Source organism: Bombus fervidus, chromosome 8, assembly GCF_041682495.2.
Source record: "Bombus fervidus isolate BK054 chromosome 8, iyBomFerv1, whole genome shotgun sequence".
NCBI classification, from domain to species: Eukaryota; Metazoa; Arthropoda; class Insecta; order Hymenoptera; family Apidae; genus Bombus; species Bombus fervidus.
The window spans coordinates 2,216,305-2,244,124 of NC_091524.1; the positions used below are offsets into that span (position 1 = coordinate 2,216,305).

Sequence of the window (27,820 nt, forward strand, 5' to 3'; positions counted from 1 at the left end):
CACGTGACATACAAAAAAGTTGTGTGCGTTATGATTGATAGGATCAAAGTAAACTATCGTTGCTTAGCGTGTACTCAGTTTGTATAAATATGCGACGAGTTGCGAGTTTATGCATGACAAATTGAAACTACATACTTCCAAGGTGTTCAGTACTTTTTTCTAATTTGCTTCATGTCTTTTCGTTCGTTCCGTATTTTCTACCGCGTTTGAAAAATTTACGTCTGTATCGCCATCTTTTAAAAGAATAATATGTACATTGCATGGCAGTGGAAAAAAGGGAATCAACAGCGGAAAGCGGCTATTCTCGAACGAAGGATTCTTTTATTTTTACACGTGAATAATGAAATCACTTTACAGCCGATCGATAAAACATTCCGCTTTGTAGATCTGCATGTACTCGGCCAAAATATTTTTTCATGTTTAATTGGTAGTCTAGGTACGAAGAAAGAATTATTTTGGTAGTTTATACATTGTGTCAGTAATATTACTGCAAGTACTAAATGTAAAAATAGTTCAGAGCGTAATTAGAATGGTTGCTTTTTTAAAAGATCTTCCGAAGTTCTTTTTACAAGAATTTTGATGAATAATGAATTTACGAGGTTTCTACAATTCTCATGTTTGACTACTATTGGCGTGGCATATCATTTTACCAGCCAATTTTAACTGTTTCGTCATATCTGTTTTGTTTAGTAAAAGCCAGACTATTTGATGCAAAAAATAAAATTTACTAATTTTATTTTTTCATTCTTTTCTATTTTTTCTTTTTTTTTACACAAGAATTTTATCAGACTGCAATACAGTAGAAAATGTATTTTTTCATTTAAAAAACTAAACAGTAGTGACATCTAGAAGTTACACGAGCGATTTCTCAAGAAGATAGACCAAAGGGATAATAAGGGCACGATACGAAGAAAATATGTACATGCATATATATAATTTACTTTCAACAATGTATTGTATAAAAGTAATGTCTTTTATTTTCTAAGAATTCTTATTCTAATGAAACAAGACTGTAGTTATCACAGCTGTAACGATATTGTAATTGCTATAACTTTAATTATATGATGAACATTAACATGAATTGAATTTAATGAATGTGATTCTAATACTCATTATTTCTTCAGACTTCATAGATAAAAATATATACATACCTACAATATAATACATATTTTGAATAGGTACTAAAAAAATATTATACAAGAAATTGGGAATATATTTCTATCTCTCGCTTACGAAAGGAAACTTATATTAATATTGATTTGCTATTATATGCATCTCACTTTTAAGCATTCGAGGTATCTATTGTATTTTTCGCTATTTCTAACGTTTGTTATCATTAAAGCACTGAGGCACTTGATTACCGTTATAGTTACATTTTAAAAGCATATTTATAAACTGTTTGAACAATGCACTAACTTTGTATGAATACAATTTTTTTTACAATCAACTTGATGTTATCTTCAATTTTGTTATATCAATTTCAATCAAAAGATATACAGTAAGATTTGTAATCTACATACATAATTATTATACACTCTAAGATTTCGAAGATGGTTTCTGTTTCTTATTTGGTAGACATTGATTATACCTTTCCATATAATCTAATCATATGCTTGCAAATATAATTAATCATTCATTAACAGTACCAATATCATCATTTTCATTAGATTTGCTTGACAATAAAACTTGATTTTCTTCTTCACCCAAACCATGCTTAATATACAAAAATATGCCGGTAGAAATAATTAAAATGCCAATACAGGCAATACCATAACAAGTTATGCTGCCCAGAGATTCCAAAATAATGATAAATTTAATTATATGAGCATAATTACTTGTCAGATAAGCTTCTTGAGTAAACCATAACATTGGTATAAATGTTTTCTTAATATTCTTAAACATGCTGAAAATGATATTTTATAAATATGCTTAAGTTTCATTTACATATATATTATTCGTTATATTATATTTATATTCCATAGTAAAAAGATAAAATAAGAACTTACGACATCTCATGGTCAGGTTGCATCAACAAATTTAATTGTAGTTGTGCATGCACGTTCAGTGGAACGCCCGTTTTCTACAAAAATTTTTCTTTGTATAATATAATATGACATGGTCATTGTTAATTGATACCTATTGTTTTGCAATAATTACCGGTTCTATGGATATTGAAAGTTCGTGTTTTTCTTTACTAGGTTTCATTCCATTGATATTTTCCCTGTAACTTGGATCAGCCAAATAGAAGTGTGGTAAACTGATGAATGCTGGAGCACCCCATTTGCATAATGAAATATTTAATGCTCCAGAGGGAACGCATTCTCCCTCGCAATAACACGAACGCGATGGTACTATCGAACCATTGTCGAATGTTGTATCGTCACTAATATATCTAGCTCCTATTAATCCTTCATGAACGGTTGTATTATCATATGTTACTGACATACTCCTATTAACATAATTGTCCATAAAATAGTGTGTATTTATTTGATTTTCAGCATTCCTAATAGAAAGTTAAACTCATTACTAAACTCACGTGCAAATATCAGGTACAAAGAAAGATACAGTTTTATTATCAGGTAATGGTGGCCACAAATCACCATTTGTTCCTCTTATTTCTCCACATTCTCCAGGATAATAACTTACTCTGTTATTAAAATTCCATTCTTTGACTATTCCTACATCGAGTAAATTAGAATTACCAGTTAACATATTGAATGTTCCATCGTAGGATGCAGAACCATTTCGCTGTGAACAAAACAATATTACAAGTATGCTTCTTCAGTTATGTCTCTGCTTTAATAATATTAACATGAAATTTACCCCATAAAACCAAGCAAATTTGGTAAATGGAATTTCTGTGAAATTAATCTTTTGTGCTATTTTTAATATAGTATCTTCATAGCCTTCAAAAAGTAATTCATTAACAGACTTGGTAATTATTAACTGTTGTCCTACTGATTTCATTACTCTATCTACTATATCACGGAGAATAGGTTTTTTATGTCTTAATGCATATCCGACACTCTGAGAATGTTAGAAAAGGGACATATTGTAATAAGAGCAGCACTTACTATATAGTGTACTATTAAAAGATACATACAGCAGTTACAGGATTTATATTAGTTACTTTATCATTTAAATCTCCTTTTGATAGAGATTTATCAAAATGCCATACCCTTTTCCTTTGATATGTTATAGTATCATTGTTATGCCATTTTTGTTCTACCTTATAGTCAACTTCCCTGTTAATAAAATTTGTACGATGTTGTTTGATTTCTAATTAATAAAAGCTATAATATTTGACACACATTTAGTACCTAAATACATAAGGACCCATTTCCACAAAATTTGGTTTTGCTTTAGATTCATTATTTGAAATGAAATCTTTATAGTTAGTTAAATTGAACATGTATATTTTCAGATACATAGGAATTGGTGTTATTTCCCACAGCTTGTAACTTGTAGACGTTGGTGTTAAAGATAATTGCTATAAAACAATATGTAAGACATAACCAATGATCATAGCTGTAGGTAAAATTTTTTATATCTACCGTGTTTAAAATCGATGAATAAATCATAAACCAAAGAATTCCAGTAGTTAATCCAATAATTGTTAATACTAAACCTATTGAAAAAATGATAAGAAGTTTTTTACGAATCGTCATCATTTTGTTTGGTTCTTTTGACCTGAAAAAGATAATACTTATTATCAAAATGTTTTATCAAAATTATCAAATACGATTACGTAGTGAAAGATGTTTGTTATTATATTGTTATAATATATAATGTATAATGTTATGTCATATGCTTTTTAACTGTTTACTAATCTTGGTTGGGCATATTCTGTTGTATTAAGAATACAATTACGATTAAATATTGGATATTTATTAACATTTGTACTTGCAGCGTTTTTTGTACGCTCATGTTTGAATATACAATCCATGTTTTAAACACTTTTGGTAATATAAATCAGTATGCATACCCACAAATAAATGTTATGGTTAGTATGTAACACAACCAAAACAAGATGAAGGTAGCATTTTATAGGTGTCTTTCAAATGAAAAAATATTAAAAATGTAATACCAGATATATAAAAGACTGATAGCGCTGAGATTGCATTAAGAAACATTTTGAATATATTTGTTGTAATATATAGTTCGCGAGAAAAATTCACTTATGCAAAACAAAGATGGTTTGTTCAGACAGTAAGTATGGTAATATCTGCGCATAATGTATTTCAGAATACAAGCGCTAATATTTGAAAACTTATTATCTCTCAATGTTCCACTGTATTTCCTTTCCTTTATAAATTATAAGAACCACGTACTGCAAATAAATGCATTTTTATTTCCTATAAGCATAAAGTTTCATAATTCTGTATTTACGAAATTCCAGTGATTTCACTTATTAATTTACAGCGGCATCATAATCACTAGTGAAACGTACATACGGAAATATTTCTTTTTGTTAAAAATTGTTTTTATAAGATCATTATACAACATAAAGTGAAAATCAATCTCGCTGAAAATTCTGTTTGTGAGTTTTGTCAATTAATAATATTTTGTAAAAGTCTTTCGTGACCTCCTGTTATGTCGACAATCACTTTTCTATGATTGTTCATAGAGAAAAATATGTTTATTTTTTAAGTATAATAATACTACATTATCTATATTATTTCTTGCACTATTTGTCTTATTTGTTATGTATACATTTTATTCTTATATTGAATTTCATTTGATCAGTTCCATTATCTTAGATATAACAAAAATTTACTCTGATAGTATTTTACTTAGATACCATATGCTATATAATCGTACACTATGAAAGATAATCGACTTTATGTATAAGAAAATGACTTGTTATTGAATTTATCGTAAATATATTTCAAAGAATCATATTTATATAAATATATTCAGTTATCTTAATCATTTTCTATTAGGGGCAAATCGAGATTCTGCATCTGTTACTTAAATAAAGAATAGTACAAAATTTAACGAAATTCTCGCAATTTGTCACGCAATTCTGAAGATTCCCCGGAAATAAAAAAAGAAATAAAATAATTGATAAGTTCGAAACAGAATATTTTCACCGACCGAGTATTTTATTTTTTTCTACATATTATACATTCAAGAAATGATAAATAACAAGATATATCCATCTAAAATAAAGATATTTTTTATTAAATTATCAGCTGAAATGTAATCTATATTATCAAAATGAATTAAAAATCAGCAATTTGTTCCATTAAATCAAAAGATTATCTGTTATTATGCACTGAACAAAGTTCGAGATTGTTTAATATTCAAAATTGATTGTAAAGTAGGCGGTGAAATTTATCTACAAAACGCGATCGTTATCGAATTTGCATCGATGAGTTTATGTGAAATTATTATTCGAGTAGATCGATGTATTACTTTTTGTGTAAAATATTCATAGCATTTATATATTTTAATGAGTCAAGTGTTAACCATTTAAATATAACTTAACTATTCTATCTTCAGAAAACTTGTCGCGCTTTACGTACATTATGCTGCATAATTATGTATAACGAGAATAAATTAAACCGAACTTATGAACCGTGATGATTTCATCATGTTTTTACATATTTAATAATGACTAATCAGCAATACGAAACTTGTGACGAATTAAATATTCATAAAAAGTAATGAAAAGTAGCGAATTTCGTTACTTCAGTAAATGAGTGAAACTATTTGATCGATTACTTTAACTAATCTATTTAAAAGTAAGCATATTAGTAGAGAAGAAATTTCTGAAATTTCTCTCTGAAATTAGTAATGTTTCGTCGGAATGACATTAAAACGAAGTAAATTTGTGTAAATACATACGGAGAAATATCGGTGAAAGTTGAAGAAAGATCGATGAGTACTATAAATGTGTAAAGCATTATTTAAAACTGAGAAGAAAGTGCATCCTGCTGGAGAGATGGAAGAGTCAATGACTTTCGAATAACACTTTACGTTTATGCATATTTTCGATTATTATATTCTGATTCGTATAATGTAACAATACAATTTTATACTATTTAGTTTATTATTTTAATTATGAACAACTTTCGTCGTAACAAGGTACAACGGATACACGTCGATGACCAGTTAATTACGTTAAAGAAAGTTTAGAACGCGTGTACTACTACGAACTACAAATGCAAGTAAAAAGCTGATTGATCGAAGTTGATGAATGTAAAACAAATCATATGATTTTATTTACAAACCTGCTCGATTATTGAATGAGTTTTATTAGAAGCTAGACCTAGTAGCGTTATAAGATACTACTAGTGGTCAAAGGCCGCCACGTTTTTAAAATACACTCTGAATAAAATGTATACGGGATATCACATCCAATGATAGCGAAAGATTATAACACAACTGGCCTGCGCATATTTCCGAGCGAACACTTCGCAAGGCTGACGCCGACTGCGAGATTACCGAAAGGAAAGGGATCGGTTGGTAGTAAGCAGCTCGTCGTTAGCACGTTCCTTCATTTTTATCCCGGTTTATCAGTCCGAACGATTCAATTCATCAAATACTAAAAGAGACCGCGTATTTTGAATTACGCTTTATAAATAACTATCTTTCGAAAGCAAATATAGGAACAAAAAAGTATTTTGAATTACTGCACAATTTCATTTAATATAATTTTATCATAAAAACATTATATAATACATTGGTGCATACAAATTTTACAAACATGATGACTATGATGAGATAAATGTTTTATTGGACCCTTATTAAAGATTATTATTAGTGAGAAACTAAACAAATAGCACATAACTTACGCTTAAGTACATGAAAAGAAGATAATACTGCTAAGTTTTTCTAAAAAAAGGTTCATATAATCAATATTATCTATTAAGTTATTGTGGTGGCATTTGGATTATTCATATCTTCTTGCAACTGCGTGCGATCACGTATTCTCGCACACATTAAACTATATTCTAATACGCCAATTCGAATATTCATTTCGGAAATTTCATTTTTCATTTTAGTAATTGTCTTTTTTATATTTATAAGCGGCGCTATAAAAAATATCGATATTTAAGACATATTTTATATAACATTATAAAATTGCTTAGAAATAACTTACTTCCATCTGTCATACTCGATCCTCGTTCATCCATTTCTTTCTTTACATGCTCTAATTCTTCTGATAATTTATTAAAAATTCTTGTTCTTTCTGTAACACCTCCACTAGTATCTCGATATTGTTCCTTAATTTTCGACAATTCATCTTGAAGCATTTGATATTCCTTCAAACTAGGTTCAAGTTGCCTATTTAAATAGGATTCTCTTGTTTTTACTTTATCTAGAGTATTAGATATATCAATATGTAGTTTGTCTAGTTGATTTTTGGTTCCAGTTAAATTTGTTGCTATATTTGTACGTAATTGCTTCATTTGTTCTAGATGTGATCTCCAGTCTCTTGAATCTGAAATAGATCTTTCCCATTAATTTTACTTCTTCAATATTTAGTTAGATATTTTGTACCTGTCTTTACAGTTACTTTGAGTTGAGGTAAAACTCTTTCCAATTCTAGTTGCCACTCTTCTCTATTCGTTTTAGATTCTAAAATATCATCAGGTTTTTGCATTTCATTCTACAAAAAAGATTACAAAATGTTAAAGTACATGATTTCTACATTTTATAAATACATTTATCACTATGTTTACAAAGTTCTGTCCATATAATTTTGTAATATCATCAACATGTAAAATATCTTCATCCTCATCATCATACTCAGCCATCATTTCCTCTTCTACTTTCTCTAAAATTAATTCTGCATCATCATCTTCTATCTCTGGTTCGTTACTTGGTTCGTCAGGTGATATTTCCACTCTAGAAATGTTTACCTGTGTAATATATGATCATACCTATAATGTCTTTATTAAGTATATTTATTTTAATTTACTTCTTCCATTGAAACTTTTGTGCCTTCAATGCTTCATCTGCTAAGTTATCTAAGACATAAATGGCATGTTCACCACTTCCTTGTTTGAGCTTATTGGGTGGAAATTCTATTGGTATATGTGTATCTCTTAAATAGTCCAAGATTATAGCTATTGTAGCATTAGGATCATCTGATTCTTGTGGAGCTTTAAAATTCCCACCTGCTTTCCTAATTAACCATGCAGCTAATGATGTGAATGTATAAAATTGCTCTCCTGGATTTGTTTGTGTTACAAAATAATTCCTATATTGTAAATCAATATTTTTTTTACCAATTCATATAATATAAGATTACAACATTTGTATACAAAGAAACAATTACATTACCTATTTATGGCCTTTATTTTAAACTCTGGTAAAAATTGAATATCGTAATGTAACAATTTTAATTTTTCTAATAAGTCTTCCATTCTAACATACATAACATAAGAAGCAGATGGAGAAGATCCATCTTCTATAATAATCTTTGGAGCGTCTCGAAACATTCCTATAATTATTATTTTATATCATACTTATACATATGTTTTTACAAGTAACAAATATTTGTATGTAGATGAAATTTGTTTACAGAATAGGACAGGTTTACCTCTTATTCTGTAATGCTTTTTGGAAGTTTCATACAAATAATTTATAAATAATATTTATATTTACATGTAAAAAATACACAGTTTAATTTATTAAATAAATAATTCGTATGTAATTATTTACGTATATAGTATAATGCATTTATATGCTCTATTGACTAATTTGATAACATGAACATAGATGAGATTTAATATATAGAGTTAACACCTACAATATCACGCAACCTGAGAACTCTAAAGCTCTTTTACAATTTTCGCATATAACATCAATACATAATTATTAAAGTAATAAAAATATGAAAATGGTAATTTTTATATATGTTTTCCTATTAGCTTTGCTGATTAAATTGAATACAATTTCTAAATATGTCGCCAAATATTATAGGAATCTCAACGATATCTCCGATATTTCCGATCTTATCCTAAGTCGGTATTTTAGTCCAGTGAGACGAAATGTTTGAGTTGTTAGATCTATGCTATATCTTATCTGTGGTATAAAATGTGAGTATTAAGTATAGAATTTCCTCTCTGGTGTAGAAAATTTCATTTCATTACTATCGATAATTAGGGATATTAGTTTGAAACGACTATTATTTTACTATTTTGTAACTTAGAAAACGTTCTCAATAGTTGGCAATACTGTGAGTTGTTCATATTGTCGATTTTGACAATCGGTCACTTCAGTTTTCTCTTAGGTTTATTGAACTTTGCACGTGGGAAGCATTTTAAGTGGTTTTATCTGGAAGAAAGACACTCATGAATCATCAGATTTGATCCTAATGTTATCTAACATCTATTTGTTTGAATTAATAAGTCATTAGAATGGGTCTAATATCTGAGCCGTTGTTGTTTGTACTTGCTTTAATCGATACCGGTTCAGTACTTTTCCTTTTGGTATATTTTGTATCCTTTTTATATTTTATAGTTTGACGAAAAATTGCAGTGTTTATATTTTATTATGTATTTAACTTTATAATTCGACCATTAAATTCTATATATAATTTATTGAAAATATGTCTAGGGATTTTTGTGGTAAATTTTTTTAATGATATTGCAGTAAATCTAATGGCGCCATATCTAATTTTCGACGTTTTTAATGTAATTTATGTCTTTTATTAGTAAAAGACGCACAATGAGGTTCCTTATCTTAAAAGTATATATAGGTCATAACTCTATCAGATTTAGAATGTGATTATTTGAATGCTCAGCAGTGTTGTTCAAAGTTAAACAAGGTAATTATACATACACTTTTGTTACAATTATTAATTAATTTAAACATAATAAAACTTACTCTAAATTATAATTATTATTTACTTAATTTTCTGATTAATTATTGTTTATTTAAACAATTATTAATGTACTAATTAAATTGTAATTATATCTTACAGTGGGTGGTACCAAAGCTTGTAGCACATTCAGTCTTAGAATTTTTACTATTAACACATGGACAATTAATATTGTGCTTAGTAAACTTGCCTATGACACTATGGTTACTCTATGAATACTTTGGAGTACCTAGTGGTAATATGGGAGTTTATGATCCTACAGAAATCCATAATCGTGGACAATTAAAAAGGCATGCAAGAGACTGTATGATCCATCTTGGATATTACCTAATTTTCTTTTTTATTTATCTTTACTGGTATGTATATTTTGGACAGTTCATTAATTATCATTAAAATTAAATTACTACTTATTACTATTTTTAACTTATATGTTTCAGCATGATCATTGCATTATTAAAAGGAGATCCAATTAACAGAAATGATGAAGGATTATTACATACAAATTAATAGCAATGATAATATTTAAACTTTTATACATCTTCTTTGTTCTTCATTTCAGTCATATTTGACTATTTATTTATTTCTATGCTATAAATACCAAATGAAATTTTGTTAACATATATAAAAGCCCTGTACCTCATTACACTTACCCTTCATTTATATTATATCTTTAACAGTTAAAATTCCTTGAATATAAAACTTCCATAATTTTATAGGAACTAACAGTAACAATTTAATTGTAATTGTATCTATATTTTATACATGTATATATCAAATGCGAACAAAACACTTTAATTTTGTAATTGTTAATACAAAAAATATTAAATTTGCTTAACCGTAACGTTATATATACTGGAAAGAAAAGACGATTAAGAAATTCTAATTAATAATGTAAATATTCTACTTCTATTAAAATGTTGTAAAATACTGAATAATTTGTTTATCCATTGGCTCGTTAAATCAAATTGAATCGGCTTTACTGGTTGCGGTATAAGATTAGATCGATTTAATGAACTCGGTGCAGCCGATTAGTTCTTTTTCTATGTGGAGGGCATATGCTTATTTTTAGCTAAGACCAGAATTAGTATCATAGTTTGCCGAAATCTTTGAATTGCGTTCGAACAAAACATACATACATACATATATATATATATATATATATATATATATATATATGATATAGAAAGGGAGAAGGTCACGATTGTAGACAGTATATAATAATTTTATAATTAAAAGTAAAAGAACGTGGAAATCGCAAGATCAAAATAGCGTTAGAAGAACTATAAGTAGTGACATTATAGAATATCACGGTTCGCATTAAAATCAATTTAAGCGCGATAGGCGCACGTGTAGTGCGTCCTCGTTATTCTGATGGTTTGTGAAACTGAGCGCCTCCTGGCGACGAGGGTAACGGGTGACGGATGACGGGTGGCGGTGCTTGGACTTGCTCGGAACACCTTCGGTACGACGCGCGGAAGAATGTTCTTCTGGACCAAGTGAGTGCGCGAGTGCTCAGAAGTACAAAAACTTTCGCGGTGCACATCAATTGGAAGTTCCTTTTATTGCGAGGCATATGTATTAAATTATTCTTTTCATTTCCATCGTGATACTAGACAGTGATTTCACATTCTCGTGATTTGTTGCTTCTTCAAAACGTTTAATCAACCGAGACTGACGTCGATGTTCACTAAAATCTCCACGTATCTGTTATCGATATTCATAAGACGGTACCCGCCAGAATTTTGCGACGACGGCGACGGCGTCGTTGTCAAAATACGATCTCCTCTTTCATTACAGATGATCAGACAACGGCACCTGTCAAGATAAGGTGGTTCACGAAGTGCGTCTAATGCATAAGAAATTCTCGATGAGGCTTACGTCGCCCTCACCGTCACCGTCGTCGTCGCCGTCGTCGTCGCCGTCGCCGTCGTCGTCGTTGTCGTTGTCGTTGTCGTCGTCGTCATCGTCGTCGTCATCGTCGTCGTCGTCGCCGTCGTCGTCGTCGTCGTTGTCGTCGTCGTCGTCGTCGTCGTCGTTGTCGTCGCCGTCGTCGTCGTCGTCGTCATCGTCATCGTCGCAGTCATCATCGTCGTTGCCGCCGCTGTTGCCGTCATCGTCGTTCTCGTCGCTGGTGCCATTACTGTTGTCGACGCTGTCATCGTTCTCATCGTTTTGTTCTGTATTACCGCTGTCATCAACATCGTTTTGGTTACTGCCATTGACATCATTGTCATTGTCATTGTCGTTATCAAGGTCTTTGTGCTTATTATCATTGCCACTGGCATAATTAGCCTGCATTGCTTGCTCCTTTATTAATGCATTTGTGCTAAGAAGTAATATTGCCTCTATACCAAACTACTCGCAGTATCCTTCAGGCAGGATGGCGGGTAACAAAACAACAGGTAGTGTCTTGCAATTTAGACCGATTGAGGTGTCTCAACAACTACAAGATGGAGAAAAATTCATCAAATGGGATGAGGTATGAGTTGCAAGACAAATCATAGTACAATATTGTAGATTGTATAATTAAATTGTAATATTCAAGCTATGTTATTATATGTATGATATTAATTTTATTTATATTTTTATATAGGATTCTGGTATAGTAACTCCAGTAACATTGAAGGTAGATAAGTTTGGATTCTATTTGCATTGGGTGGATCAACATAATGAGATGGATATGTTGGATATTGCTGTAATAAGAGATACAAGAACTGGGAAACATGCAAAAGTACCAAAGGTATTACATTGTTCTTCCTTTATTCTTTTTCTTTGGTAATTTATGTATTTTAGTTCCTTATCCTTTAATTTAGAAAAGTCAATTTATGGTTGATTACGTAACTGGCAAGAGTAAAATTAGTTAAATGTTTCATTAGATCTATATATTAGTATGCATTAGGTATAAATATTTGGAAATGAAGCTGTCTTAACTTTCTATAATTATATCATGTTTTTGCGTGGTTGCTAATGACGCACAGCACCACCACATGATAATTATTGACAAATCTATAAATAGAATGTTACCTACTTTATGTCCTCAATGTAGTTCATTTTTTTCAGTCACACCTATCTTTGTACACAATGGACATATTCTTAGTTATATAGGAAACAGAGCAGTTCTTATCTGTTTCATTTTCCTATAAATCAATAAACATTTTCTAAAGTGATATTGTTCACAGTTTCAGTTCATGTTAGTAGCTTATTGTAATAGAAGCTGCTATTATTATTATAATGTGCATAAGCTAATTCCATCAGAATAAATATTCTTAAGAACGTTGCATTGAAATCTTAAAAATATGTATTTTATCAACATGCTTAGACAAGCAAATGATTTTCAGGATGCCAAATTAAAGCATCTTGTGACAATGGGTTCTCAAGATTCTTTAGAGGAAAAGACAGTAACAATTTGCTATGGATCTGACTTTGTCAATATGAATTTTATTAACTTCTGTACAACACGAGCAGAAGTTGCACAACATTGGACAGAGCAAATTTTTCAGCTCGCGTATAATTTATCTTTATTAAATATCAGCACAACTATGTTTTTACAAAAAGCACACACTAAACTTACACTTGGAGCTGATAAGTCAGAAAAGATTCCTGTAAAGAAGTGAGCACAATTTTCACATGTGTATTAAATTTGATATATAATACATATAATAAATATATAATACGTATAAATGTTATAAGACACATATATATATATATTTTTTTATATATTGTTATTTCAGCATAATAAGAATGTTTACGCAAAACAAAGAAGATCGTAAACGCGTCGAGAAAGCACTTGATATTTCCGGTTTTCCATCTGGGAAAGTGAGTATAATATTTTATACATTTAATATGAATATGGTTTCCCTGACATTAAAAATTGTATTCCGTTTGTTTTTAGAATGACGTAATATCATTACAAAAATTTCAATTTGAAGATTTTTTCAACTTTTATAAATCTCTTACTCAACGATCGGATGTTGAAAAAGTTTTCGAACGCATCGTAGGCAATAATAAGCGTAGGCTAATGTCCATCACTCAATTTGTTGATTTTTTGAATAAAACTCAAAGAGATCCGCGTTTAAACGAGATATTGTATCCTTATGCAAACGAGGCGAGAGCAAAGGACATTATAAGTCAATATGAACCAAATAAATGTAATGCCAACCGGGGTCAACTAAGTTTCGATGGATTTTTGAGGTATTTAATGAGCGAAGATAACCCAATCGTAGCTTTATCGAAACTTGAATTATCGGATGATATGGATCAGCCGCTTGCGCATTACTTTATAAATTCTAGTCACAATACATACTTAACAGGTACGTCACGTTTGTTACTTTTATTTATAATAGATCAGGCTTTGAATAACGCCTTAAATATCGTTAAAAATATATATATTAGTTCTTATATTTTTAAAAATATTTTTAGGACATCAACTTACCGGAAAAAGTTCCGTTGAAATATATCGTCAGTGTCTGCTTGCTGGTTGTAGATGTGTAGAATTGGACTTTTGGAACGGAAAATTTGATGAACCTGTCATTGTGCATGGGTATTTTTATTTTATAGCAAGATAATTTATTGTATTTGAAATTAAGTATCAAATGCTCCTTTAGAAATATTTTGTAGATATACATTTGTACCTGAAATAAGTGCACGAGATGTAATTGAAGCAATTGCTGAAAGTGCTTTCAAAACATCAGAATATCCTGTTATTCTTAGCTTTGAAAATCATTGTAATCCAAGACAGCAAGCTAAAATAGCTCAGTATTGTAGAGAATTATTTGGAGAAATGCTGCTAGATTCACCTCTTGAATCTCATAAGGTATCTTTAGTATATTTACAGTCATAACATTTTATCTCTAATCTCATTTTTGTAATGTGTATTATTTAGTTGGAACCAGGACAAGAGTTACCACCTCCATCTTTATTAAAACGTAAGATTATAATTAAGAACAAAAAGAAACATCATCATAAGAAAAAGGAGCATAAGAAGAAGGAACCGACACCAATAACAGAATCTGAAGAAGGAATTCAAGAAAACGAAGATAACGGAGTAACGAATCAAGTAGCAGAAGGAGAGAATGGTACGTCACCAGATATTGTTCCTCAAGCTGAAACGACCGACAATGATCAGCAAATTGGAAATGGAGACATTTCACATCCCCCTATGCTGCAGCAGAGGCAAAGTAGTAAGGATAGCACTCAGGATGATGAAGGTTAGTATTCATTAAAAAAATATAGTTGTAAAATCATAACTTTAACTATTATAAAACATAGAAAAAAATTATTTTCTCTCCTTTTTTGTTTTTTAGATGAAGAAGAGGAATCAAGCACAGAAGAGGATGAATCAAACGTGGAGGACATTAAATGTGATAAAGTGCCTGCACCTGACAAAGTAGCATCTAGCGCGAAAGAAACGGAAGCTGGAGCGGAAATTTCAGCTTTAGTTAATTACGTACAACCTGTTCATTTCAACAGTTTCGAATCAGCTGAAAGTACGTTCATATGTGTGTATTACAGTAATAGTTATTAAATTAACTTTTTTATATTTGATATTATGATTCCATTATTTGATCAATGTTCACAGAAAAAAATCGTATGTACGAGATGTCATCATTCGACGAAAAACAAGCTACGACACTTTTAAAAGAAAGACCATTAGAGTTTGTAAATTATAATAAACATCAACTATCTAGAGTGTACCCGGCAGGTACGCGTTTTGACTCTAGTAATTTTATGCCTCAAGTGTTTTGGAATGCGGGTTGTCAGCTGGTTGCATTAAATTATCAGACACTTGGTATGTTTGTATTTTGAATAAACTTAATATTAATCACGGATTGCGTGTAGACTAATTTGCACCATTTCGTGCATTAGATCTTGCAATGCAATTAAACTTGGGAATTTTTGAATATAATCAACGTTGCGGGTATCTTCTGAAGCCAGAATTTATGAGACGAAAAGATCAACGATTGGATCCTTTCGCGGAATCAACTGTAGATGGTATTATAGCAGGAACAGTTCATATACACGTAATATCGGCTCAGTTCTTAACAGACAAAAGAGTGGGTACTTATGTGGAAGTAGATATGTATGGTTTACCAGCAGACACAGTGAGAAAAAGATTTCGTACGAAAATTGTTCCAAACAATGGAATTAACCCTGTGTACGACGAGGAACCTTTCATATTTAAAAAGGTAAAAATTAATATTTCTATATAACTGATATTATAAATACAAGATTTGATTTATCTGTTTATTAGGTTGTCCTGCCTGAACTTGCTTCAATTAGAATAGCTGCGTACGAGGAATCAGGTCGTTTAATTGGTCACAGAGTATTACCTGTAGTTGGGTTATGTCCGGGCTACCGACATGTTGCTCTTAGAACAGAATGTGGTCAACCATTACCATTAGCAAATTTATTTTTACACGTAATTGTGAAGGATTACGTACCAGATGGGCTGAGTGAGCTTGCCGAAGCTTTGGCAAATCCAATTAAATATCAGAGTGAAACAGAAAAAAGGGAAAAGCAATTATCAGTTCTTACAGATTGTGCAGAAGATCTGGAGGAAATTGATGTAAGGTTTGAAACGTTAAGAATTTATTTATTACTAACTTACTAATATACTAACAAATGCATACTAACATTTTCTAGGATAAGCCTAAAGTTGGTGAAGGAGCAACTTCTTCTAAACCAGCTGTAAGTTCATCGGTCAAAAAATTTCGATCAATATATGTAAATTAATTTATTATTATGTTCGTTCTAATGTTTTGTTTTAGGAGGAAATCGTTAAGACAAAAAGATTACAATCTGTCGGTGAATTACCAACACTTGCTCCGACATCTACGAATGTTCATGGTAGACCATCTGTTGCTGGTATAAACACATCTGATTCACAAGATAATGAGCATGGAGCGTCGACACCTACGGTTCAAGCCGTTGATGCTTCTACAAATAAAAGTCCAGTTAATGTCAGCGGCAGTAAGTATCGATTACTTATCACATTCTATTTAGAAGATATAAACAATTGTTTTATGATACAGTGAGTGATGAAATAGTGGCTGAATCGTTAGAAAAGTTAATGGAGAACAAACTCGTCCGAGAGAAAAAAATGGAGCTTGAGAAAAAACTCGAATCATTACGGAAAAAGCACGAGAAAGAAAAATTAAGGATGCAAACGCAAAAAGGGTCTATTGATGGTGAAAAGCACAAATCGAAATTTTATGTCAGCCATAAATTAGTGAAACGGTTGTCGAGTAGGAACATGTGAGTTAATGATTTTTATTCAAGCAACTCCGTTTATGTATAAACATTATTATATATTTTTATATTTTTTTATAGTTTTTCAAGCGAAGTAGGGTTGAGCACGTTAGCTTTAGCAGAAACATCAGAATGCCCAGACATAGAAAATCGCGAAGGAAATGGTGGAGCTCCAAAGGGACTTCCCAGAAGTCAGAGCGAACGTTTGCTGGCCGTATGTAAAGCTCATGTGCAACAAGAACGGGAACTTCAAGAAAAGTATTATGAAAGCCTGTTTTCAACAGTAGAGAAAGTAATGAAAACCTCTCAATCTAATCAATTAAAAACATTGAGAGTACTTTTGGAACGAGAAACCGCCGATGTTATGAGAAAGCTTCAAGCCACGAGGCATGGAGAAGTATGTTTCTTATATTGTCCTATAATATATATGATATATAAAATATAATGCATAAAATGTATTTCTTAATGTACGTATCAGATATTGTAGCAACCGTTTGTATTTAATCGTAGGTGAAACAGCTAGCAAAAGTACATAAAGATAAAGCCGAGCTAGATCGTATGAAGAGGGAAGTTGCAAAGTCCACGGTTGAAAAGGGCGTGAATGAATGTACACGGTTAACGAAAATTTATGAGAAAAAGAAGGCAGAGCTGGAACGACAGCACGAACAAGTTCGACAAAGGCTAGAAGCAGAAAGGACAAAGGTAAAAATTTATGACATTGTGTTTAGTTTAAGATTATCAATTTGTGTAATATGATGGTAACGATATAAGATGTATGTTTCCTTATATTCAGATCAAAGCATCTCTAATGGCAGAGTATAGCAGTCGATGTAGTAAATTCGAGAGTGGGGAGCTACCTTTGTCACCATCCGGCGGAACTAGTATGCCGGAATCTCTTAGTGGGAATACGTATTGATTGATTAAAATGATCGATAATTTAATATCGATGTCTCGTAATGACATGGTTGGAATATTCTCAAATCCATGGCAGTAAAATGCTTTTGCTGAAAGCGTGTATCTATTTGGGAAGTTGATAGTAACAGATTGTGCGTTGCTCATCCCAAACAAAAAGGGGTCGCAGCGGCGGTGTAATGATAGAAAATTCGTGAAGTCTACGCAGTTACCTGTGTTTTGCTAAAATAATTTTATTCATTTCCAAAAATCTCCTTTGCAAAACGTGCAGCATTTATAAAGTGATATATGATTTCGATGAGCAGAACGCCATCAGATTAGAAGGTAATTGTTATATAATGTTTTGTCCACAAAGCATTTTATAAACGTCTTACGTATGAGGAATATCTTTTGAAAAGATTTAATGATCTGATAAGCAACATTTTAACCAATTGCTACGGATAAATGCATTCAAACACGTGAATCTCGTCGTATATGAGTTATTATGAAAGGTTCGACGTTGAATAACGCGTTAAGACTATTTTCTATTTACTCAAAGTTTTTTAAAAGATTAGTAATATATATCGATCGATTGTTTAATCAATTGATTCTCTGCGCATGCGGGAACGCCATTTTGATCTCAACACGGAAAGTAGCATTGACCATTGCGTTCGCAAGGATAGGAAGTTTATCTTTTCTTTTCTTTTGTTTTCTTTTTTTATTCGATGTTACTTACGCATAGTATTAAACGCACTATTCTTTTTATATAAAAGATCATCGTTGTCAGTGCCGAGATTTTGTTCCATTTTAAAAGCCAATGAAATTTCGGAAGGTAAGAGCGAAGAATATGACTATGTGAGAGAGGTACACGATTCTAAATAAGAATAATGTTTCTAAGTGCTACTATTTAACTTGTTATTATATGTATAAGATGTTATTTAATTAACAAGTCGATGTTAAATCGCGTTCCAGGATACTCGGGTTGTTTGTAATACGAAAAAACATTACTGATCGGTGCGTTGGTCGGACTTTGCCGAATTCAAAATGCGACGATAAAGGAAGTACGTTAGTGAGAGTGAAATCTCTTTGGCCTAGAGGTAAGGAACGCGATAAAGTTTACGATTCGGATGGGCGTGTGCGTGATTTGATATATTTTTGACTGAAAGTACTCCGTATAAAGACATTTTTTGAATAGTCCGTATTGTGAATGATAAAGAGATCGTATTGTATAAAGAAAGCAAATCTAGAAAAACAAAAAAAAAAAAAAAACAAAGAAGAAAAAAGAAACTAAATATTAATGGAAACGTTTCTAGCGTTTTTGTACCGCGCGATTTCATGCTGCAGCCATTTTGAGGCCGGAGCGAATCGATTGGGGCGAGCCTCTTTTAGGAAGACAATCAAAAATGTTACGCTGTAACATTGTCCTTGTTGTTTCTAATTATACGATATTTTAAGTAATTCGATATTACACATACGTATTATATATATATATATACACATATATATACATATATATATACATATGTACATATATATGTATATTCTTAACAGTTATTACAAATTTGGGGTTAAACGCCACACACTTATGCATTGTAAATCTTTCTCGTGTGATTCATCGTATTAATTTATTTCGTAATCGTCATTTCGGTACGTCGGAAGTATCGAGAATCGCGAGCTTTTACAAAATGTCGTTTTATTGATGATTCGTGCTCATGACCGATATACCATTACATATTATAATATGCAACATGTGTGTGTATATATATATATATACACACACACACGCATGCACACAACATTCGTATACATTCATGTGCACAAACAAAGCGTAATCGTGATCAATGCGAATAAAAAGGAAAGGAGTACCTTTGCAATTATAATACTGTCGTCGTTTATGTTGCGCCGACGGGTTACGAGCGGATCAATCCCTTCGATTTGGAGACTGAACTTGATCCTGAATCGTTGGTAAACTATTGTCTGTTCTTGATTATTTTGCCACCGTCGATTTATTTATTTAACGGGGCCTCTTTTATATTACGATGTACAAAGTTCCGTGTGTCTTGCGAAAATTTCAATCTGCACAATGAACGTTCGCGTAATTTGTTAGTGTTTAGGCTCGCTTCATTTTGACCATTTTTGCGAGATGTCGCGAAAAAAGGGTCAACGTTCTCCGTGTTGCGCAGTTCTATGCTCCAATTGTACATGTTAGTTTTGCGTAAATTTATATCTTTAGGGTTACTCCGTTTTTCCAAAGATCATTTGACGCAACAATTTTTATGAAATTTTCTTTTATTGTATTTATGATTTGGACGATTTTACAATGAGTCAATGCAACCAACGATGTATGAATTGGGTATACAACGTTTTCTCGAGGCATAGAATTTTTCTGGTAGTAGATATGCGAACGACTCGTACGGTTTAGTTGGTCGACTGAAGTAGAATATGCGCTCGATAACGGAAAGATACTGACGATAGCGAAAATTGCAAGTCCTATGAGAAGCATAATGAGAATGTATCCTAAACCTCTCGCAATGTTATAGTAACTGGCTGTTTAATTCATGTGTAAAACACTGTATTTTTGTTATTATAAGATGGGTATTATCGTATGTTGCGTATCCGGCAGAAAGGGATCAGTTTAGCGTTAGGTAATTTAGCGTGTCCGCTTAAACATAGTTGTAGATTTCCATCCGGATGAAACGGTCGTACACGTCAAGTTACCATTTCTTTAAGTTTATGTCGATTTATCGTGATTGCATTTCTCAACGAGTTACCATCTTCCACAAGAGGAGAAGGAAAAGAAAAATGTTATACGTTGCGGTGGACTCGATTGGTGAGAATATTTAAGTCGGGAGGAAATCAGTGATAATCTATTAAAAGATGAGATAATGTAAGTGTAAGCGGGTATAATTTAATTAAGTAGCGGTAGCCATTGGACTACTTGTAGCGTTCTAACGCGAGAGAAATCAATAGTACATTATGCTAAGTCGTACAAGATTATCGGAAGTTTATATATATATTATAATATGTATACATATATATGTAATGTTCGTATACACATTATACGTGTGTCGATGTCTTTCTGATCGTTTAGTCGCAACGATGCACGCCTCTCGCATCGCTGATCCTTGCGATACCAAACGGGTTCAACGGGGTGAGGAAGGAAGTTGGGGTACCAGAAGATTTTCACGATTCGATGCAAAGCACAATGTTCAATAAATTTCCAAGAACCGTACAGGTATCGCGGCGATGCGTGGGCGTAAATTTCTCCAAACGCTTGTATAGACGAGAGCGAAACGTTTTACGAATAATCGAACTGCGAAGAGAATCAGTTCCTCGATTAATCAGGTTGCGTGTGTTGCAGTGATATCGAGCTGTGTCGAATACGTTTCGATTGTTCGTATCTATAGTTTTGCCGCAAACATTTTGGTCTCGCGAGCCGGTGTGCAAAAATCCTCCGAGAAAATCGAGTCAGGTTCGGCTCGCGCAATGCATTTTCTTTGAATATTTTTTTTTCTCCGCGCGCCATATCATAAAGATATTGCGTAATTCAATTGGGACGATAATCGTTTCGTCCTTTTCCTATATTTCTGTAATATGCATAATGCGTACGCGAGCGCCATTAGAACGTCTTCGAGAGACAGGTCGTCTGAATGTATTTGCTATCTGTGCCAGCGTATACGCGCTCGTATATTATGTATGTTACACACGTACCTAATGTATAAGTATAAGAAAGAACTAGGCTACGAGGACAGATATTATATTCATGTTGATATATTATGTGTTGTTGCTGTTGATGTTGTTAATAGTAGAGTAGCGAAAAGGTGGCAGTACTAGTATAGTCGTTGTTCATATAAAGTTAATGCGAGGCTAGTTTTGTGTTACTTGTATACGATACATCGTCGCGTAATCCGTACGAAGACAAATCGCGACACTCGCTATATCGTATCGGCTGCCGTATCGCGAAGCTTGCCAAAATTGAAATATGTTTTCCCGATGGAACGAACGATCGCGGCTGATCGAACGGCGACGATTCGTGCGAATTGCGCGCACATTTTATCGGCGTATCGATTAAAAGAGACGCAACAAAAGATATATAGATCGTACGTACACATTGCGATGGTATGTTGTAAGGAATTTTGAAACGGCCTATCGACGACCATGACGGTTTGGAATATCGGTCACGTTCTTTTTGAAATACTATGCGTGGAATTTTTGAAAGGACGTTTAGTCTTTTCTTCTAGAAATTTCGTTAATCACGTGTGCCCAGGAGGGTGTCTCGCGCGAACAAGCGTTAACCAAAATTCGATCGTGATTATTATATGGTCTCGCGTTACAATTTCCACCTCGCGCAATCTTTTTCTATGATACCGTACAATTATCCGGCTCCCGTATAACAAGGATCTCTTATGAAACAACGATTCTTCGTACCTGACTCGATTCGTCTGTCGGTCCAACGTTTTCCGTGAGCTTATTCTACAGAAGCACGAAGCGCGACAAAAAGCGAGCAGAGAAACAAGCACGCGAGAACGGGACACGCTTTCTTATCGCATTCAAATGCCAAGCTCTGCAAACAAGCCGTTGTTTTCCGATCGTCAAGTCTGTCAATTCTTCGATGCTTCGAATGTTCTTCGATGTTCGGTGTGATTTTTCATTCTATCGACTGGTTCGTTCTTCTTGCGATCTTCTAAATAGTTGTTTTTCTCGCATTGTCTCTCGATTATCGAGCAGAGTGTTCTTATTGTTATACATGTAGTTCTTTAGCCTTGTCGAACATGTTTCGTCATGATTATTCTTGCCTTCCACTTTAAACGACTCTCCATAGTTTGATGCGGGGACACGAAGCAACGCAATTTCCACGGCATCGTATCATAAGCGTTTGTGCCTTTCTTTCTTTGAAACAGGCTGTTTGGTTCGTCGATATTTTCTTCTCATTTACCGGTATCCTTTGGAAAGCTATTTGAGCTAAATTTATTGTTCCCTATGTATCGCGTAAGAAACAGCGGTATCGATCGTCGCGGAATATTTACGGACGATTAGTAACGCTCGATCCGTTTGCGATGTGGAGACGCGTAATATAACCGCGTTCTTTTTCCGCAAATTAGAACGACAGGTCGTGTGTCGCGCGTAGTTTGTTTTCTCTTGGGGTTGCTTCCACGCCACAACGGGCACGGTCGATTTCTTTCGTCGGCCGTCACGCAACACACCGAGAAAATGAAGGGTTTCGCCGTTTGGTCGCGTCCACGAGCTACCACTCGGCTCCCTCGTCTCGTCCCTGGTTATTGTTAATTGCCCGTACAAAACCGTGCGTACCTATTAACCGTAAATTACGAGTCGCTTCCACATTAGACCGGCCAGGGGAGAATTATTCGTTGTAACGTTCTCAAGATCTTGTCCCGATACATATTTTAAACTACTTTATACCGTCGCCGCGCGCCAATTGATTTAACGCGGTAATTTAATTTTCTGCAAAAAGTTACTTTTTCGTGGTACGCGTGTTACGCGTACAAACACGCAGCTGTTACGGTCAGACAATAATTTCGTCTCCCTAACTTCCGGAAAAAGGCAGGAGTTTCGAGAAGCAACTTGGGTCGGCGTTTTCGGTTCGGTTTTCCATTTCAACGTAGAATCTCATTTCTAAGACCTTTGAACACAAAAGCATTCGATTATTCGATAATCAATCGCAAATACGAAAAGCACTGGAGCCACGTCGATTCTGGGCATCGACTTTGATTTATTTGCGCGCCTTTGTCTCGTATTCTTCAGTATTCGTCGTACTATGTTTCCTTTACGGTTCAAATAACGATAAGCGATCCGGCAAATTCTACGATGTTCATAGACTCAAGTAAATGCGTGCTTGATTTTCTTTAATACTACGCGTAATATCCTATAAACGTAGACTCGATAGGTATTTTAAGCAAGATTGAACAGCATCGATCCGCGAGTCGAAAACTATCTGTAATCGATGGCTAGCCGCGATGCTGTAGAATCTCGTTGCGACGCTCATCTCTTTCAATCCGTGGAACGCGAGCTACGTGTCGATTCGCACGGACGTGTTCCATTCTTTTTGTTTCTTTATACCGTTGTCTGTGTTCTATTATTTGGTTGATCTGCCACGATATCGACGTGTCCCCGCGATCTATGGGTTTGTCGAAAGCTTCATTCGACATTTGTCGCGTACTCCTCAAACTGGCCCTCCGTTTCCGCTAGTTGTTCACGCGACGATCAACTCTTTCGTCGTGGTGAAAAATTCGTACCAGATCTTCCGTAACGATAAGACTTTTTTGAGTCGTTTTTTACATATATGTATGCTACTTCCACCTTTCTGTCGAGTCGCGTGTTATCGCCACCGCGACTTATCGGTTATCGTTCCCCCTTTGGACTGTTTTCCTATATTTTGGGATATTTTTCAATTTCGACGCATTTACATTGTTTCTTGCTTAAGCATAGGTCCGTGTTATAGATGTAAACGCGATAGAGACAACGTCGTAGACATGCTGCACGTTGGAACTTTTAACCGACATCGATCTCTGATTCACGACGGTCAGTTTCAGTCCGTGATAGTCAATCTCGAGTTGTTTCCATATAGTTTCGGTACCGTTCTCGTCGAGTGATCCACGATCGTTGTTCTCTCGAGTAAACGAGTAGAACATCCACGTGACGAGTCGCGTGAAACGAAATCCTGGCGATTCACGCCGCATCGATATTCTTCTCGTTTCTAGTATGGTGATTAAATTTGTTCGGACTTGGAGGAAGCGTCGTAATACCGAAACAATCGATGTCAACTGACTTATAAACTTGGGTGTATTTTTTAGGAAGAAGTGTTAGTAAACTTGTTATTCCCTGTATGGATATCGTAAGCACCGTAAAACAAAAAAACAAAAAATAATAACAGACCCACTTATATCCGTATGACGATATATGAATTTTAACGATATTCTATAAATGGCTGTACCGTATTGTAAAATCAAAGAATATAGCGTACAATAAAGATTAGCGTGATAGAAACAATACGCGTTGTTACTTGTGTCTTGACTCGCTTCTCCTTTTGATATTCCCTTGTCCTACTACCATTGTCGTCGATGACAGTCACAGAATCAACGAAATTACAGAATCAATAATACCATTTTATTTGTTTTATCAATAACGACGGATACAATGATAAACTTTCACCCGTGTGATCGCGTAAAACAAAATTCCTAATGAATTTCTCAGCATGTGTCGGAAGGCTTCCTTACATATGCCACAAGAATGTGATATCTATCCAAAATACTATATTCTTGTTGATCGTTGTCGTTTTTGTTCGGGAATAGGATCTTCTGGCTCGCTATTTCGCGCGCTACCACATTCTCGTACTCCTCTTTGAGGTGATCAGGGATCCGCGATATGAAGGGATTAACCGCAATCATATGACCTGCAACAATGATCGATCCGCTTTTACAACGTGTAACCTCCTTCTCAACCTATATTTCCGTTATTTTGCTCTTTATCCCAGATATTCAAGCTCCTTTGCTCCTTTTATTATCGCCAGCTAGGAAACGCGATTTAATTATATAGTTACGATACTTGACCAATAAATACACTACGATTCTGTACGTTTTAATATTTGCATGTTTTGGTAAACGAAGCATTTTTCTCTCGAGCTACAGTGTAGAATCTCGAAGCCTACGTCCTCCAGCATCTTCCTTAATGTCGCTCGGGGATCTTTGCACCGATGGAAAAAAGGCACGAAGCGATTTACGTCCTGAAGCGAGAGTGATTCGCTGAGTTATTCAGAAAATCTGAATTATTGGAAAAATATTATTAGACGCGTTACCTCCATATATGGTTTGAATCGTGGGTTCTCGCCAATCCTCACGTAGGTATCGAAACCGTTGTTCGAAGCCAGGAACATAACCAGAGCTTTTCCTCCTGGTCGCAGCAACTTGTAAATATTGTCGAAACCCCTCCTAAATTCAACAACGAAGAACGTTAAATTGCACGATAGAACAATTAAGTAGAAGAGTTAGGGTAAAAACAGTACCAAGAGTTTTGACACCAATGGAGGCAATAAAAGGACAGTACGTTGCTATATTGGGCTAATTCCTCGTTAGGTAAAGTCAAGGTTTCGATGTCTAATTCCAAGAACGACAAGCGTTTCTCGCCCTGGTACTTCTGCCTTGCGTAATCGGTCATCTTCTTCGATATGTCCGCCCCTGCAAACATTTACGATGTCTGCACCATACTTCAACCATCCTTTTCCTTTAGCTACTACTTTGTTCCTTTACCTACTAGCTCCGCTTCCGGTGACAACCTAGGTAGGATCAGATTCTTCGTAACGTCCCCTGGTCCGCAACCGATGTCGATGCACTTCCCTTTCATCTCGGACATCTCTTTCTTGAATTCCTCGATAATGTCCAACGCGTCGCGGTACTGCATCTTGCTCGCGTTCGCGTATTCTTCTGCCATGTACATCTTTATTCGACTTTTTATCTTTCTAACGATGTATAAATTTCTAACGAAACTTAGTTCGAAAAGAACGGTCGAATGATTCCTACGTGTCTCGTGGTTATGGACCTTCGACCACAACAATTCGTGAAATTTTCAAGACTTATGTCGATCGGTGACAATGGCTTCGGTGTTTCGGAGGTGGGTAACAAAAGTATGTATTGACTCAATGCACTGTCAGATCTTCTACTGGTGACTTTTCGACCCAACTTTGGTATTTATATTCTGTGAGCCGTACAAATAACCTTCATGCAATACAAACATACTTCTCCCATATTCTTACTTTACTATTTCCCTCCTCCTTTTTCTTTGCTTCAGCCACTACCTTCACTTTTTCTTTTTTCCTTTCTTGTCACGTGTGGAAGATGGTCACGTTTGAATGACATCTTTTATAACTATGTTTAGAATATTTTAAAATTGGCTGCTTGTCCGTTTAATAATTTTGAAGATCTGTTATTTCTTATTCCATTCTTTGTGCGTAGATCTATCGTGATCGCGCGTCTTTTACGGATCTTCGACTACGACGGTTGCATCCAACGTGATTCTACTTAAGCGTCAGCTCCTTAAACTGCTTGAACGTCGTCAATATTTCGTTACCTGATCCTCGTGTATGAATATTTATTGGTTATCGACTTTGTACGATTAGAAGAAGATGGAATCGGAACTGTTGGAGTCGCGTATTTTAGTTACACCGTGCCCATGATATCGATAACGAAATGTATAGCGGAAGGTCCACCGTGCGTTTAGAACATCGAAATTTGATAGGATAGGTCTGGACCTACTTCGCACGAGGGATGAGGTGGTGTAAAGACGAAAGGGGGAAAGTAGTCGCGGCCGGTTTATGGGCCGTGTAGATTCGGTATCGTCCGATTTTTACCGAACATTCACGAATGGCTAAACTTGAACTGCAGTTTGATATGCATTCTAGTCCGACTGCATTCGTTCGTGCAAATAATATTTTGCCTGATTGCCAGGTAGGCCTGGTTACACTGCCGTTCTGTAGTCGTTTTAACTTCATAATAGGGATCATTAACCGGAAAGAAGTCGCGATTGATCTGGCAGATACATTATATGATGAACAGAGATCGGTTTATAAATATTTTTAGATAGGGATATTGCAAAATTTATTGATAAAGGATGGTGCAGATTTTTCTGAATTTAAAAGTTTACGTTAAAATCGCTGCATTGCTCGGATATACTGTTTCCTGACTACCACTTCCACCCAGTGAAAGGTGTCGTTAGGAAATCGAACCTAGCATCGAGGTCTATTCGCAGCGCAAACATTGTATTTTTCGCTCGATTAAAAGCCGCCCTCGTTATACCGATGATGGTTCTCAGCGTGTATTCTTGTTTCGCTAC

The 27,820-nt window shown here is 34.1% G+C and overlaps 6 protein-coding genes across 15 annotated transcripts in view; 3 read left to right on the forward strand and 3 right to left on the reverse strand.

Annotated features, from left to right (window-relative positions):
* Alc (5'-AMP-activated protein kinase subunit beta-1) overlaps positions 1-27,820 on the forward strand; it is a 264,921-nt gene that overhangs the window by 24,669 nt on the left and 212,432 nt on the right. The window lies entirely within an intron of this gene.
* Positions 920-6,475, reverse strand: LOC139990030 (protein croquemort). Of its 5 annotated transcripts, none has more exons than XM_072008889.1 (9): positions 6,237-6,475; positions 3,555-3,690; positions 3,321-3,490; positions 3,104-3,245; positions 2,824-3,027; positions 2,537-2,748; positions 2,158-2,449; positions 2,007-2,080; positions 920-1,903 (listed from the first exon to the last, which is right to left on the reverse strand). In XM_072008889.1, exons 2-9 carry the CDS (start codon positions 3,669-3,671, stop codon positions 1,630-1,632), a joined length of 1,485 nt encoding a protein of 494 aa, XP_071864990.1. In that variant the 5' UTR covers positions 3,672-3,690; positions 6,237-6,475; the 3' UTR covers positions 920-1,629. The 5 variants fall into 5 exon arrangements, with proteins under 5 accessions (XP_071864990.1, XP_071864992.1, XP_071864989.1 ...); XM_072008891.1 differs by lacking the exon at positions 6,237-6,475 and adding an exon at positions 5,851-5,871; XM_072008888.1 differs by lacking the exon at positions 6,237-6,475 and adding an exon at positions 4,088-4,245.
* On the reverse strand, positions 6,628-8,977 carry Ift57 (intraflagellar transport 57). Its single transcript, XM_072008914.1, has 7 exons — positions 8,555-8,977; positions 8,296-8,455; positions 7,931-8,212; positions 7,692-7,857; positions 7,510-7,618; positions 7,109-7,450; positions 6,628-7,040 (listed from the first exon to the last, which is right to left on the reverse strand). The coding sequence occupies exons 2-7, from the start codon at positions 8,451-8,453 to the stop codon at positions 6,874-6,876; spliced, it is 1,224 nt and encodes a 407-aa protein (XP_071865015.1). The 5' UTR covers positions 8,454-8,455; positions 8,555-8,977; the 3' UTR covers positions 6,628-6,873.
* Cnir (cornichon-like protein) lies at positions 9,209-10,481 on the forward strand. Its single transcript, XM_072008948.1, has 4 exons — positions 9,209-9,455; positions 9,716-9,784; positions 9,941-10,194; positions 10,276-10,481. Exons 1-4 carry the CDS (start codon positions 9,375-9,377, stop codon positions 10,343-10,345), a joined length of 474 nt encoding a protein of 157 aa, XP_071865049.1. The 5' UTR covers positions 9,209-9,374; the 3' UTR covers positions 10,346-10,481.
* Plc21c (Phospholipase C at 21C) lies at positions 11,231-24,985 on the forward strand. 6 transcript variants are annotated; one of them, XR_011800464.1, is made up of 20 exons: positions 11,231-11,334; positions 12,204-12,317; positions 12,432-12,578; positions 13,177-13,448; positions 13,570-13,654; positions 13,731-14,148; positions 14,258-14,378; positions 14,456-14,651; positions 14,721-15,045; positions 15,142-15,324; positions 15,417-15,626; positions 15,704-16,023; positions 16,089-16,403; positions 16,481-16,525; positions 16,606-16,807; positions 16,870-17,092; positions 17,168-17,483; positions 17,597-17,788; positions 17,880-18,841; positions 18,950-24,985. XR_011800464.1 is itself a non-coding variant. In XM_072008847.1 (19 exons), the coding sequence occupies exons 1-19, from the start codon at positions 11,260-11,262 to the stop codon at positions 18,000-18,002; spliced, it is 3,882 nt and encodes a 1,293-aa protein (XP_071864948.1). In that variant the 5' UTR covers positions 11,231-11,259; the 3' UTR covers positions 18,003-24,985. The 6 variants fall into 6 exon arrangements, 4 of the variants coding, with proteins under 4 accessions (XP_071864948.1, XP_071864949.1, XP_071864951.1 ...); XR_011800465.1 differs by having other exon boundaries at positions 17,880-18,322; XM_072008847.1 differs by having other exon boundaries at positions 17,880-24,985.
* Jhamt (juvenile hormone acid methyltransferase) lies at positions 25,096-26,773 on the reverse strand. The gene is made up of 5 exons (XM_072008939.1): positions 26,242-26,773; positions 25,998-26,169; positions 25,791-25,923; positions 25,571-25,718; positions 25,096-25,388 (listed from the first exon to the last, which is right to left on the reverse strand). Exons 1-5 carry the CDS (start codon positions 26,426-26,428, stop codon positions 25,186-25,188), a joined length of 843 nt encoding a protein of 280 aa, XP_071865040.1. The 5' UTR covers positions 26,429-26,773; the 3' UTR covers positions 25,096-25,185.